The sequence below is a fragment of the Syngnathus acus genome, chromosome 2, assembly GCF_901709675.1.
Source record: "Syngnathus acus chromosome 2, fSynAcu1.2, whole genome shotgun sequence".
NCBI lineage: Eukaryota > Metazoa > Chordata > Actinopteri > Syngnathiformes > Syngnathidae > Syngnathus > Syngnathus acus.
In genome coordinates, this window is record NC_051088.1 from 7,387,689 (window position 1) to 7,401,778 (window position 14,090).

Here is a 14,090-nt window from a genome sequence, read left to right on the forward strand (position 1 = left end):
TAACATTCAAGGTTTTTCTTTTACAATTATTAGGTCATGTCTTCTAACGCAACCCCCTTGTTCTTTCTTGTTGTCCTTGTCTTCTTGTCTATGTCTCCCTTGCCTCCTTATATTTATTTCCCTGAACTTTTTCTTCGAGCTTGCCTTCTTCCTGTCCATGTGATATTTATCTTTTGATTGATTTGTTTTCTTGATTTTTCTCCAAAACTTTATCATACCATTGTGATCCCTATTCCTACTTTTATTAATTTTCCTTCTTTTCGTTGGTACCCTCCAATTCTAAACTACTTCATTATTCATTTTTTTGCTTCCAATTTGATCCTTTGATCTTCCAACATATTTTGCCCTATTATGTTCTCGATATTTCATCTCTTACCAAATGCCAAACAATTCGCCTGTCATCCAAACAATCACACCCTGTTATTCTGTTTGACTCCTTTTTTTTCATGTTTTGTCTTTGTCCCCCATATTGTACTGCTCTTCCACCCCACCCTCTCTCTCATCCTACAGCTGGCAGCCCTTCATCAGAGCTCGCTGCTACGTAAGGTCAAGAGAACCCTGCCCAGCCCTCCTCCGGAAGAGACGACGACATCAGTTCATCTGCCCCTGATGACCCCTGCCCTTCAACAGGTCTACTTGCCATCCGTGCCCAGCCTAAAGCCCAGCTCCAGGTCTGGCCTAGCCGCCAAAGCCAGCCTTCTCAAAGACCTCACCCATGAGCTAAAGGCAGTGGAGCAAGAATCAACAAAGCTGAGAAAGCAGCAAGCTGAACTGGAGGAGGAGGAGAAGGAGATTGATGCTAAGCTGAGATACCTTGAGCTGGGGATTCACCAAAGGAAAGAGACATTGGTCAAGGAGAGAGAGAGGAGGGATATTGCTTATCTGAGGTGCATGGGTGATGCTCGGGACTATATGTCCGATAGTGAGTTAAACAACCTACGATTGGCAGCTGCAGCTGCATCACATGAGACCAATGGACTATTGACAAGACCAAGTACTGCACCTCTCAGCCAGTTCAGCAACGATCTGAATACAGCAGCCCAGTACACACCCACATCATCTTTCCACTCGCAATATCCCCAGAGCCAACCAGCAGCACCAACTCAATCAAGTTTAGGCTTCCAGTCCTCAACATTCAACCAGGCTCCTTATCCAACAGTGTCTCAGTCCCAGGCCTTACCACAGCCGGCCCCCCTCCAGAGCCATGGTCATCCTTCGGGACCATCCTACCAATCTCAAACTGCATACTCTTCCCACACCTACCCGCAAACTCAACCCCCATACCCCCAAACCGACATAGGGTTGCCAAGTGCACCGCAATCTCAGCCCCAACCAGGGCACACTGGTTTTGGTCCAGCACCACCTGGTCAGCCCCCATACCCCACCCACAGCTCACCTTATCCGAGTGCTGTGTCCTCTTACCCCAGCCAGAGTGCCCCTTACCCTGCGCAACCTCAAACAGACATTTTGACAGTACATCAGGGAAGGCCGAGGCAAACGTCGCTGGCTGATCTGGAGCACAAGATGCCCACCAATTATGAGACAATCAGCAATCCTACGGTCGTGGTTACAACCACGGCACAAGACAGTACCTATTCCAGTTCAGCTGCCTCATTTGGTCAATACACTGGAACAACAACCATGGCCAACTATGGACCCTATGGCTCAGCAACAGTCTCCACTGGTTACGGTGGGTTTTCTACCATTCCACCCAGCACCTATGGACAGTATACATCAACAACAGTTGGTTCGTATGGCCAATACACCACAACCACTGCTAATGCATATGGCTACACAGCAACAACAGCCAGCTCATATGGACAGTACACGTCAACCGTTTCCAATGCCTATGGACATGCTGTGGATAGTCCCTCCACGGCTGAGGGCATGTACGGGGCACCTGGTTTGGAACAAAACATCCCAAGAAACTACATGATGATAGACGATGTAAGTGAGCTGACGGCAAAAAACGGGCTGGGCACGACAACAGTGGACATGATGCATCACGGCGGCGTTGGGCGTTACCCCGGTGACACCCACGGTCACAGCAGCACCATTGGCAGCACGACGCGTGGGGGAACTAGCAGCGCCATGTACGGCAGGGCAACCGAGGAGGAAGCGGCGATGCAGGAAGAATTGTACGACCACCATGGCAGGGGTAAGAGCAGCTACAGACACGGACCTCTAGGGGGCAGCAGCAGCGTGAGCACTAGCATGGGTGGGGGATCCTCCTATTACTATGACTACGACTACAAACATGGAAGCTTCCGATCTGGGGTGCAGAAATCGTCGTCCCCCAGAAGCCTTTTGGCTCCTGCTGTCATGTCCAGCAAACGCAGCAAGCACAGGAAACTGGGCAGTATGGAGCAGAAAATCTCCAAATTCTCCCCCATTGAGGAGGCTCGAGATGTAGAGGCAGACCTGGCCTCTTATTCTTCAGCAGCTGGTGGAGGTTACCCTACCTCCAACATCCGAGGACGTCAGCTGATCGAGGACTACGGCTTCAAGAGGAGTACTTACGACACTGGCGGCGGCATCACCCATGGTAGTCGATACTTTGGAGAGGAGGATGACCGGGTGTACTACACTTCCACTGGCCGCTCACGCTCCACTGGCTACGGCATGGACAAGATCACAGCCAGAGACTACTCTGGGTACCGCAGCAGATCCTATGAGAGGGATGACCGCTCCTACCGATCTGGCTATAGCCGGGGGCGCCACCCAACCAGGCAGTATTCTGAAGAGGAGAGCCCACTCAGTCCCCTGGGGAGATTCATGGGTTCCGGGCGATCGTCAAGCTTAGGCCCCGACCCATATGACAGTCGCAGCAGTAAATACCAGTACTATTATGGCCAATATGGTTCCAGTCACTCTCTGCCAGATGTTCAAGACCACATACGGGACCTACCCCGGACCCATGTCTACAAGTCGGATGATACATACATAATAGACGATTATCATTGCGCTGTGTCAGACAGTGAAGGTAAATGTGGGAGCTGAATGCCCACGGTCTCACTACCTACTACTGCTCCCACCATTTATCTAAATGTCCCCCACCCACCCAATGGATAGGCTTAGAAAAGAGAAAGAGAAGAAAATGAGGCAGAGCTAGCTGTTGCATGCAAATGTTTTCTTCTTCCTGAGAGTCACTTGGAGCTCTCATTTCAGTGGACTGCTGTCTGTCTGTCTGCCTGCCTGTCCGTCCCTCCGCCTGTTCGTCTGGTCTTCTGTTTGTCCAGTTCACGCATGGTTCTCCGGCGTGGTCGTTTTCTTCGTTCGCACCACTCTGATTCCCTTGGAAGGTCTTCTTTGCACGTCACCAATGCAAATTGTTTTACAGGGTTTTATCGTAATCTAGTGTTTGTCTTTTGCATTGATACTTTTCACATGTGTTCATTTCTAAATTCTGGCGGCACTGCAAAATAGTCTCTCATTTTGGAAGGACAACCTCAGCCAAATGTAAATATTATTTATTATTGTATACTCAGGTTTCTACCCAACATGATTGGCTTATCCTTAGTAAAGAAAAAATAGCGCCTATATAGTTTTCACCATGGACGTTTTTGCAGTGTTTATTTGGTCTACTGTAGTTACAGTCTTGTACCGTGAAAGTGAAGTAAATTGTATTTTGCATGGATATAATTGTATTATTTTGATTTCCTGTGTCTTCTTATACTTTTCTTTGGCATGTGGGTGGTCTTTCTTCTTTTTCTCAGCCTGCATGCCGCTGTCTCCGAACGACATGGAGATTGACTGTGATCTGCTTTCGGTTTCCAAAGCCTACCATCTGGGCCAGGAAGAGACAGACTGGTTTGAGAAGCCACGTTCCAGCTCTCGGCACTACGGCAGCAGCCACTCAACCGGAAGGAGTCGCCATGGTGTGAAACACACCTATCATGATTACGATGAGCCTCCTGAGGAGGACCTGTGGCCTCAGGATGAGTACGGCCATGGAGGACGACACTCTTCGTCCACCCGAGACCACCGGCATCATGGCAGCTCAAGTCGGCACTCATCCTCATCACGTCATTCAGATGAACCAAGGTCCTCTAGGTCATCTAAGGCCCACACTAAAGACCCTCCATTACGGCACGAACCTTCAGGGCGGTCTTCTTCATCGGGAAGACGCGGTGAATCAAGGTCTGGAGCTTACCACTCATCGGACTACTCTCGGGATCCGTCTGGCCACCATCATAGCCAGAGATCTTCGAGGCAAGGGGATCCGCATCGCTCATCACGCAGCAAGTCTCAACAACAAGTCGACATGCAAGGCCAGCCAGGTATGTGGAGGAATTGTGTGTGTATTACTTACCCTCTTTGAAAAATATAAAATAGAATTCCAAACAACATTCTCTAACATAGTTTGGAGGGAGAAATGCTGACCAGCATGTCTTGTGTCAAAAAAGTTTTGGGTTCCAATCATGGCTTGGATTTTTTTAGTGTGGAATTTGCATTTTATCCCCCATGCTCGTGTGAATTTTCTCTAGGTATTCCCATCCGTTCGGTTAATGGAAGACTATAAATTTCCCATAAATCTGGATTTGGATATTTTGGATAATGTTGATACCTATTTTACAAACGAGTAACATCATTGAGTTGAATTAAATGAAAGTTAGTTACAGAACTAGAACTTGATATAACTGGGATTCTTGAATTAAATTATATTATTTTAATTCTAATAACAGACAAAAATCTTTAATATCACTTGTTCGGATGCAGTTTGGTTGTCTTTTACACTAGTGTCCCCACGGGGATCAACAGTCTTTAATTAGATCTATCAACCGTAACCTCTTGGAGGAATTTTTCTCCCCGAGGGCATCACTGTTCTTAGTCATGTACTCATTAAATCTCAGATTGTTGCTTCTTCTCATTTTTCATATAATTCCATTTTCCACGGCTGCTTCCAGTGTTCATAGCAGTTGTTTACCATGTAAATTCAAACCTCACTTTGAATTGGCTTCAATGAAACATATATACTGTACATTAAAATTAAACATGTGCCTTACCAGGTCAATCTTTTTCTCCCCATATAAATCATCCAGGTACTTCCAGATCTGGCTCTTCTTCAAGGGGACAGGGCCCTGCAGGTGGCCCTTCAGGATCCGGGCGACAGGTTGGCCAGGTTTCCCAGAACGACGGTGTCCCAGGACAGAGGACGCAGCTCCAACAACAAGCCCAGACGTCAACGGCAAGGCCGGGGCAGCAAGGACCCCCAACTACCACTAGTGCTCAGCAACAGCCCCCAGCCCAAGGACAAAGCATGGGGGTGGGGCAGGGCCAGGCCAAACCCGGGCAAATGGGAGCAGCTGGAGGACCTATGGGGCAGGCCAGGCAGACAGGACCCACGGGAACAACAACTGCCCCCATGGTGAGTATAGGAAATAAAGATTAGTGATGAAGACAAAAATTATAGAATTATTTACACTTGAGTCAACAATACTCTTTTAAACTCCATTTTACATGCATTATATGTTGCTTCCAACAATTTGACAATATATTTTCCTTTTGTCTGCTGGTAGAAGATGGGTTAAGAGCTAATTGGCTGACATGCAAAGTCAGTTGACAAGATAAGGTTAAGTCAAGTTTATTGATATAGGCCTAAATCACAAGCAGGTCTCAAAGTGGTTCACATGTACAAAAATTGACAATTATTCTCAAACTGCTTTTGTGACTCAGTCTACCACCATTGTTTTTTGTATCTTCTTTGCCTCCCTCCTCTTCTTCCCTAATCTCTACTCTAATGGCCGGTGTTTCAAGAAGTCAATACAATTGAACCGATTTGCCCCCTGCAAGCATGGTGCATATAGTGGCTGCACTATGTAGTCAAAAGTCTTGACACACTTTAAATCAGTTCGTCAGGAGTCAGAAATCACTTATTTAACCCTTGAGTTTGCTTGTATGATGTCATTTTGGACCATTATATGCTTCCAGCCATAGTTGTTCCTGGTATAGTGCACAAAATGAGGTCGTGCTTGGTTGAGTTTGGTGTGGCTGAACTTGAATCCTGATCTGTAATCTCATCAAGCAACACCATTCAGATCTTAAAAGAACTGTTAACTTTCATTTTTACTTCCCGTGGCTGTGTTATTCAGACAATACTTGGGTCCATATGGAGGATTTGCCCCCTGCTGTTTTCAGCAGTGTTGCTAAGCGATGAGCTCTCTCTCGTTCTCTCTGCAGGCCAAGATTGAGACACCTCCAACAACAGCCATAGGAGCAAAAGCAGCACCTGTCATGGCCACGAAAGGAGCTCAACCGCCTCTCACAGGCATAGGTGACATATGCACACGCACGAACACATGCACACACGCACATTCACATTGTTATTCTCTATACAATGGAATGTTCATTCTGAGAAGCTGATTTGCCTCAGATGAACAAGTCGTTCATGTTCCATTCCAGTTTTTCATCATCCATTGGTTCCTTTCTTTGTCATCTTTCCAATCATCTTCCGGTAGGCTCCAAGGCAGCTCCAAGGCCCGGCGGTATAGGCAGTGCGGCAGCAGGTCAGCCAGGCATGGAAGGAGACAGCATGTTGTCCAAGATCCTGCCAGGAGGAGCTGCTGAGCAGGCTGGAAAACTAGGAGAAGGTATCCTGAAACCATTCATTGTATAGTACATGCATAGTCAGTTGGTTTGATGTCATCACAAAGTACTCTTTAAATCGTTCATCAGTAAGATCATCCTGTATTGTGTTTTATTATTCCCAGCTATATCCGGCTTTGGCAAGAAGTTCACCTCTTTCTTCTAAAGTGCTAAGTTCAAGGTGTGTATTTTTGTTTGTTTGATTTCTTGCACATGCGCTGTTTAACTTTGGGAAAGCAAGCTACTGTCATCCTGTTTGCAGAGTTGCTCTTTTCATTCTGTAAATAAATAGATTCACATGTAGTACTAAAGGTTTTCACATAGAATTACCAATTTTACCAAAATTCCAGGAAATTTGATTTCAGAAGTGTGCATCAAACTGTAATTGATAGCCCTTGATGTTTATTCAGTACCAAATAAGTTCTCGTTTTCCAAAGGTTTAGTCCCCCCTGGGTTACAAGGTTAAGGTGCATCAAAACATCGAAATAGGAAAATGTAACAACTGACATAACGGATTTGTGCCTTTGCAGGACTATGTAAAAACTCAAAGCCATGCGACCCGTACCAGACAAACCTGCAACGTTCCTCTTGTTTTTCATTCCCTGAAAGAGAGAGAGAAAAAGGGAAGGAGCGGACAATGTTGAGACTCAAGCATGCAAGTGAGTACTGGATCCGGACTTCTAGGGATAGTAAATTTGATGAGGGCACAAGGTTTAAAGCCATTCCCAGGTGTCTTAATTCAAGATCAGACATTCCTATGCCAAAATACACAAAGGATTAAGACACTTCACATTTGGCACACTCGCTTTGAAATCACACAGTTTTGAGAATGTCACAGATCGGAATGGAGCAGGGCGACCAAATGCAGCTTGGACCAGGGTTTACTGAAGGGAAAAGGTAGTTGGAAGGGAGGATAAGGGGAATAAGCCAACAGAACCGGCAAACTAACATAACTTAACGGCCTAATATCAACGGAACTGACCGACAGGGCTGGCAAACAAAAACAGAACTGACAGAGATGTGAGACAAGAAAAAAATCCGAAAAGGGCGTGACACGCAGACAGGACTTAAATACGCGACAGGTAACGAGAGGCAGGTGACTGTGATTAGTACATAGATTGTGAGTAGACACAGGAAGGGAGGGGCGAGTAAACAGACAGAAATAATGACAACCTACACATAATAAAACAGCCGGGGACGAGTCGTGACAGAGGAGGTGGTTCTGTCTCGAGAAACTACTAGTATGATTTCTGAGGGTGGAGCTAGGGTGTGTGGCAAAGTGAGCAGATACTCGGTATTGGCAACATTGCATTTTTTACTACCATTTTAACATTTTCTTCATGTCAAAAGCAATCGAATGCCTTTTTGCAGTGTCATTGAAGACCTCTGGCACCTCTGTGATTCCAAAAAGTGTTTGCGCGATGTCGCCACTGGTCTATTCAACTCTGGCTGCTGCCTCAAAATGACAGATATTTGCCCACCAGAATGCCAAATAATGGCCAGGAAAAAAAAGAGTGGTGGCATGGTTATGTTGTAGATCAGGCAAAGTGTGACATCACAATTCTGAACAGTTGGCGTATTTTCCAAAATCGAAAGCTAACTATTTGGTTTGGTCAGTTTGTCATTTCATGCATGAGCAGGTACGCCGGATGTTTCAATACAAATACGTCAATTATCAATAACATTTCCCCTTCAAATGAAGTGGTTCACTTTGAGCCTTGCTTGTTTGAAGTGTGACGCTTTTGGACACCAGTCTGTGCATTTCGAGTTAAAAACAGATTCAAGGCTTATTTTTAGATTTTTAAAAAGATGATAGCTATTCCTGGCATATGTGGCCTCAAACTGTCCTAATCTATTATCTTGTAGAAAACATAACTTTCATTACTTCTTGAAACGAAAAAGTGTAGCTTACACTGCAGGCGTATAGCCAGACTGGCGATGAGCGCATGTTCAAGAACAGTGTTGGGATCATCCTTTGACTTCTGTCAAATATTTGGAACCGTGTCGTCATTTTACATCTGCAGGATGGAACATAGAACATTTGACGTTTTACCTAAATGACGTCTGTTTTTCCACAGATTATTCCAGGGCGCCAATCATCAATCCAAAAATTCACTTTAACCTCAACTGGCTTTGAGACAAAACAAATGGTGGATCAAGAACAATCCTGAAGAACAAGTAAAGCAGAAAGATCACATACAACCAGTCAACCATGTGGCTCCAAGACACGCATGACTGGGAGAACATGAATGATGCAACGTATGCAGAGGACTCCGATCCGTACCACTGGAGGACTTTAGCATGCTTTGTCTCATCCAACAAAGCTGCTTCGCTCATCTTCCTCTTCCTCCCTTCCGAAGGATTTGGAAGCGAAAGGGACGTAGAATATTTGCAATGCAGGTTTTTCTGGTACCGACCACCTCTTTGTTTCGTCACCCGTCCAGTTCATGCAAATGCATCGTTGACAAACGTCAACGGCGACGTTATGCGGGCGTTCTCTTTCTATCTACATTCCAGATTGTGATTCCTCTTCTGCACTTCGTCCAGTTCTGTTTTCTAATTCCCACGCCAACGCTCCTCAATTTGTCTTTAAAGAAGCATAGTGGAGAAGGAGAGAGAATTTGGAATGCATGGAACTTTATATCTAAGACCTTCACACTGTTCGTCATCATTAAGCAGAGGCCATAAAGACACTGGCAAATGCGTTCGGAGCTCGACTACACAAGCAGGAACAAAATGGAAATGGGAGTTTGTATTCAGAAGCAAACCGTTTTAGCCATTACAAAGCCATCAAGACATTTTCTGTCTGCTGTCATAGAGTCCCCATTTTTGATTTTTGTTCAGTTGCCAGCACAGCCTTAATTGTTTATTTATATTTTGTTTTAACGTGAAAGTGGACTATTTTTTTATGGCATCCATGAACACAATTTATCCGCGTATTTCTGTACGCTGACAATGAGATTATCATTTTTTTTTATCATCACTTTTTTTCTATTCATGTTGCCAAGCTCCCTTTCGTTTCTGTTGTGTTAACACTCATGAACTCATGAACTATATCAAAGCAATAGAATTTAGGGAGCCGAGTCAAGAGCACAACAGTGTGTCATTTGACCAAGTAAAAAATAGTTGCCTGCGTCAGTCCAAATTAGCAGTCATGTGACGCTCACCAATCAACATATAAGGAAACGGAACACCCACCTCCCATCCCTTAATCCCAACCTCTCAATGTTGTACCACAGTTGCGGCTGACTAATACACTACAACGACCTGCAACCAACCGCAGTGGGACATTTTGAGGCACGAGTCACCGATGCGGCCGAGAGCACTGCAGGCCAGCAGAGAGGCAGTGAAGAAGCAGACCCCGGACTTGGCACCCTAACCTCGGTTTCGGGATCACGTTGGGACAAGGCCACCCACACTCCCACCTCCTTCCGAGCCAAGACCTCGCATATCGTCAGTATGCATCAGCATGTCAAGTCGAATGTGCGCAGTGCACATGAAAGCACATTTCCAAATGGTGTCAAGAGAGGGAGAAAAAGGAACCAAAAATCACTTTTTTCCCCATTTTCTATCTCACCCTGACCTACAACCTATCTCAGTTGTCATGGAAACTACTCAGGTCAGTGCTCTCCCTCCTGCTGATGACGCTCCTGCAGTGCATTGTGGGATGGATCTGTATTTTGCCTATACGCCGCACGACAGCAACAACAAAGGTACTGTCGAGGCCGAACGTGACGAGCAGAAACCGACACTTGTGTTGTATATTGTCCATGTGAACGCTCGCCGGGGACCTTCGCATGCTGCCCGGCGTTAACAAAAAAAAAAGGAAAAGAAAAACCTCAAAGTCACCTCTATATTGTTTTGTTCCTAAAATTCGTATGTATGTGCATATGAGTGCGGCACTTGTGTTTGTATGTATCCGCCAACGATGAACATAAAAAGAAAACCTGTTCAATCAATCGCCACAGGTACGGTACGGGGCTAAAAGGAAAGGCCACCTCTCATCTCCACTCGTTCTATGCAATGAATCCCATTTAGTAACAATATGAGCCAGACAAGTTGGCATAAAAAAAACACAGTCATAGCCAAACGCTAAGGTTTTGCCATTAGTGAATAATAGCAGCAAAGCTTACGCGATGCGTTCAACTGGAAAATGGAAAATACAGGGGCATCGTAATACATTTTTAGTTTGATTCAAAGTGTGGAACTCGTACACATTCATAAAAGAAAATCATTTTCAGAAGGCTGGTTTCCAATGAATCCCTATAGCTTAGGTAATGTTCTTGCAACTGTATAATTTGAGAAGTTCATTTTCGGTTTGGATTAGTTATAAAGCTATAATCATTAAAATTCTGACAAAACAAATAGTGCAAAGAGTGGATCTACATAAAGTATGAGTTTCGCTTATGAATTTTTTTTCCACGATATTGACATGTATTAGAATATGTACGCCTGTATTTAGGGCTATTTCAGAAGTTAACTTTGGTAAAAGTCTTGCTGTGGTCAAATTGACCCCGAGGATCCAAACTGTTGGTGATTTTTACGGTAACAGGAGAGTTTAAATAGAACAAGTGAGAAAAAACAAACAAAGTTGATAGCGGCACACAGTTGATCCCAAATGTCAGTCATTACTGGATACGATGCTTCAAGCAGCATATGCAGTCCTTGGCCGAATAAACACTGAGAGGTGTTCCCCAGAGATTTATCAAGAAATCCATATATATTGAGAGATTCTATACAGATTACCGTAGATTCCAAAATGTGCTCCATGGCTGCTCGGTGGTGAAAGCGACCTCATGTTTTCTTTGTGTTTGTTTCTGATGACATTGACGATACCATGACGGTTTACAAAGAGTCAGATCAAAGGCACAGAAGAGATTATACTTATTATATTATATTTATTTGTTCTCTTATGTTGCAATAACGTTCCTTGGGCAAGTTGTAATAATTCTCCCCAATCCCAATAACATTGTTCATTATTCAGTTTTATCAAATCAGCCGGCAGTTATATAAAGTATACAGTATGTTGTTGTCACGTGAGCAGAAGTTTCATACCAAAACATTTGAACTTGAAGATGAGTCTATTTGACCCATGATATAATGTGAGGGTCAACTGTATTATGATAAGAATGTGTATTTGTCAGAAGGGGGTGGAGATGGGGCTCAAGAAAATTGCTATTTTTGTTTGGCGTACAAATCAGTCATCTTTAAGAAGACTATATTTTATGAAATATGAATGAGAGTATTTAAGAAATTATTTTCTAATAATCGTAGGGGATGCTGCACGGTTGGGGAATTTCAGAAAGGAGGACGTTGAACCCTAACGTTAAAAAAAAATGTGGAAGAGCGGAAAGTAATATTTCATACACAGCTGGCGAAACTATCAAAGGTCATCACACACTATTTTCTCAAACACAGATAGAATCTTTATGAGGTTTCTAATAAATGGATATTTCGTAGCCTGGCCACCGTTAGTTCGCATTTGCTTGTCTCAATCAGCCACTCGAGGTGACTTAAATATGCATCGCAGCAAGGGCTTTTAGTCTACAGTGTAATACAAGTCATCGAAGAAAGCCATTGAAGCAGTTGTGCTGTCTGCACTCTGTTGGTGTCTTGTCTAGTTCCAGCAATGTAATAGACTAGACTTGAGAGTGAAAATCACCAACCCATGGCATGTTTGAAGCACAAATGTAGACAACTAAACACACATATTGCAAATGATTCACATTTTGACATTAAATTTACTTTGGATGTGAAAAGGATTCAAATAAATCTCCATGACCACATCAACCCTGCTTTATGTGCAAAATAAAAAAATGGATCAGATGATATTTTGGAGTGTTCAAAGTCGTGAACTGTCACTAACACTTTTTTCTTTGTAATACTGTTTCTTGATAGCCTCAGCAATAAGTGACCAGTTTTACTTAGATTGCATTTTGAAATGATGTTTACATTATTTATTTTTTTAAATAAATTTTGTTTTCTTGATTTTACAGACATGAAAAAGACCAAGGTAATAGTTCCGCGTTCAACAATTTTTACGGATAAGTTTACAGTCGAGAAAAAGTGCACGTGTAAATGTCGCTCAGAGATTTTTTTTTCCTTGTATGTACGAATGGTCAAAATGTTTTTACAGCAGTGCTACATAGGGCAGCATTCCATGAAAAAGACCTTGAAATATTATAAATGCGTATTATAAATAGATATTTATGAAGAGATGTTTAAGGTGAGCAGGAGTGGAACAGAGACGAAATGAGACAAGATTATAAAATTGTATGGGAGAGTCTTTTTGTTTGTTTGTCCATATAATGAATCATTAGTGAAACGGCATGCATGAATTGACACCTATCCCAGCAATCCGAAAAGAGAGTCCACTCAACCCCTTCCCTTGACTTTTTGAGCCTCGTCGACATTCCACCTCACGAGCTGCCATATTTTGGGGTTTGTTCCCGGTGTAAATAAGGGATGAGAGCCAGTCCACTTGACACAATCATGGCACTTCATGGACATGTTCTTTTCAACATGTAAATGTCAGCAATGATAAAACAAGCAGGCACGAGTGGGGGGCTTTTGCAAACCACCACAAGGCAACACAAGTTGGAGCGTATGCAAGCCTGAGCCTCCTTATAGCCAAACGTGCGCTTTAATTGTGTATAAAAACAACTTCAACAAAGAGAGCTGAAGATCAGACAAATGAGTATAGGACAAACATTTGCATTGTGTGTGGGTGTGGCTGGCTCGTGCCGACTGTTTGATTATATTGATTGAAAAAAATGGAATCAGATATGGAGAAAGATGACATTGATCTCTGTAGAGTTTCTATAAATGTTGTGTTTGTAAAATGCGATACCATTCAAAACAAAAGGTGGGTTACTTTTCCGGCTTCCATGGGGTGGGCACATGGTATTTGGAGGGGAAATGGACAATACATGTAAAAAAAAAAACATAATTATATAGATAAAATTGATGAAGCTGGAGATGAAAAAAAAGAGCCTAATAATAAAAACAACGTCCATTGTTGTAAGTGCAATGAGCTAAACTTCCTGTTCTCCCCATTGTAAAACCTTGTGTACGTTTCTGTGTGTTCCTCCTGTAAATGGGTGTAGTAGACCTGGTGCATCATGCCATGTAATGTGATGAATGATTAATTATGACCTAAAAATACATTTCAATCAGGAAAAATAAAATACAAATACATACGAACCTGATGTGGACATTTTATTTGGTATGCGGGATACTTACCAAATACACAATAGTGCTTAGTGGGATCCTTCGTATGAACCTCTCATGATCACAACTCTACATCAGACTGGGCAGGATTTGAACTTAATCCACGCCACTGGAATTTTCATATTCCCCATCTGTCAGCCTGCCCCGGGGCCAGCTGTGGCTACGTAATGCAGTTTACCACCACCACCAATGTGAATGTGTGAGCGTATGAATAAAGTAATGCATCCACTGTAAGCGCATTGTGTGCTCCAGGAAAAGCACAATATAAATCAAAT

General features: G+C 43.5%; 1 protein-coding gene across 1 annotated transcript in view; it reads left to right on the plus strand.

Moving 5' to 3' along the window:
* Positions 1–13,788, plus strand: part of bsna (bassoon presynaptic cytomatrix protein a) — a 68,087-nt gene extending 54,299 nt beyond the window's left edge. Inside the window, exons 9-16 of the mRNA XM_037245964.1 lie at positions 511–2,983; positions 3,780–4,280; positions 5,043–5,368; positions 6,181–6,274; positions 6,459–6,590; positions 6,711–6,766; positions 7,116–7,244; positions 8,664–13,788. Of these exons, the coding sequence (XP_037101859.1) occupies positions 511–2,983; positions 3,780–4,280; positions 5,043–5,368; positions 6,181–6,274; positions 6,459–6,590; positions 6,711–6,751 (3,567 nt within the window). The 3' untranslated portion in view covers positions 6,752–6,766; positions 7,116–7,244; positions 8,664–13,788. The remainder of the gene's footprint in view (positions 1–510; positions 2,984–3,779; positions 4,281–5,042; positions 5,369–6,180; positions 6,275–6,458; positions 6,591–6,710; positions 6,767–7,115; positions 7,245–8,663) is intronic.
* Positions 13,789–14,090: the final 302 nt, after the last annotated feature.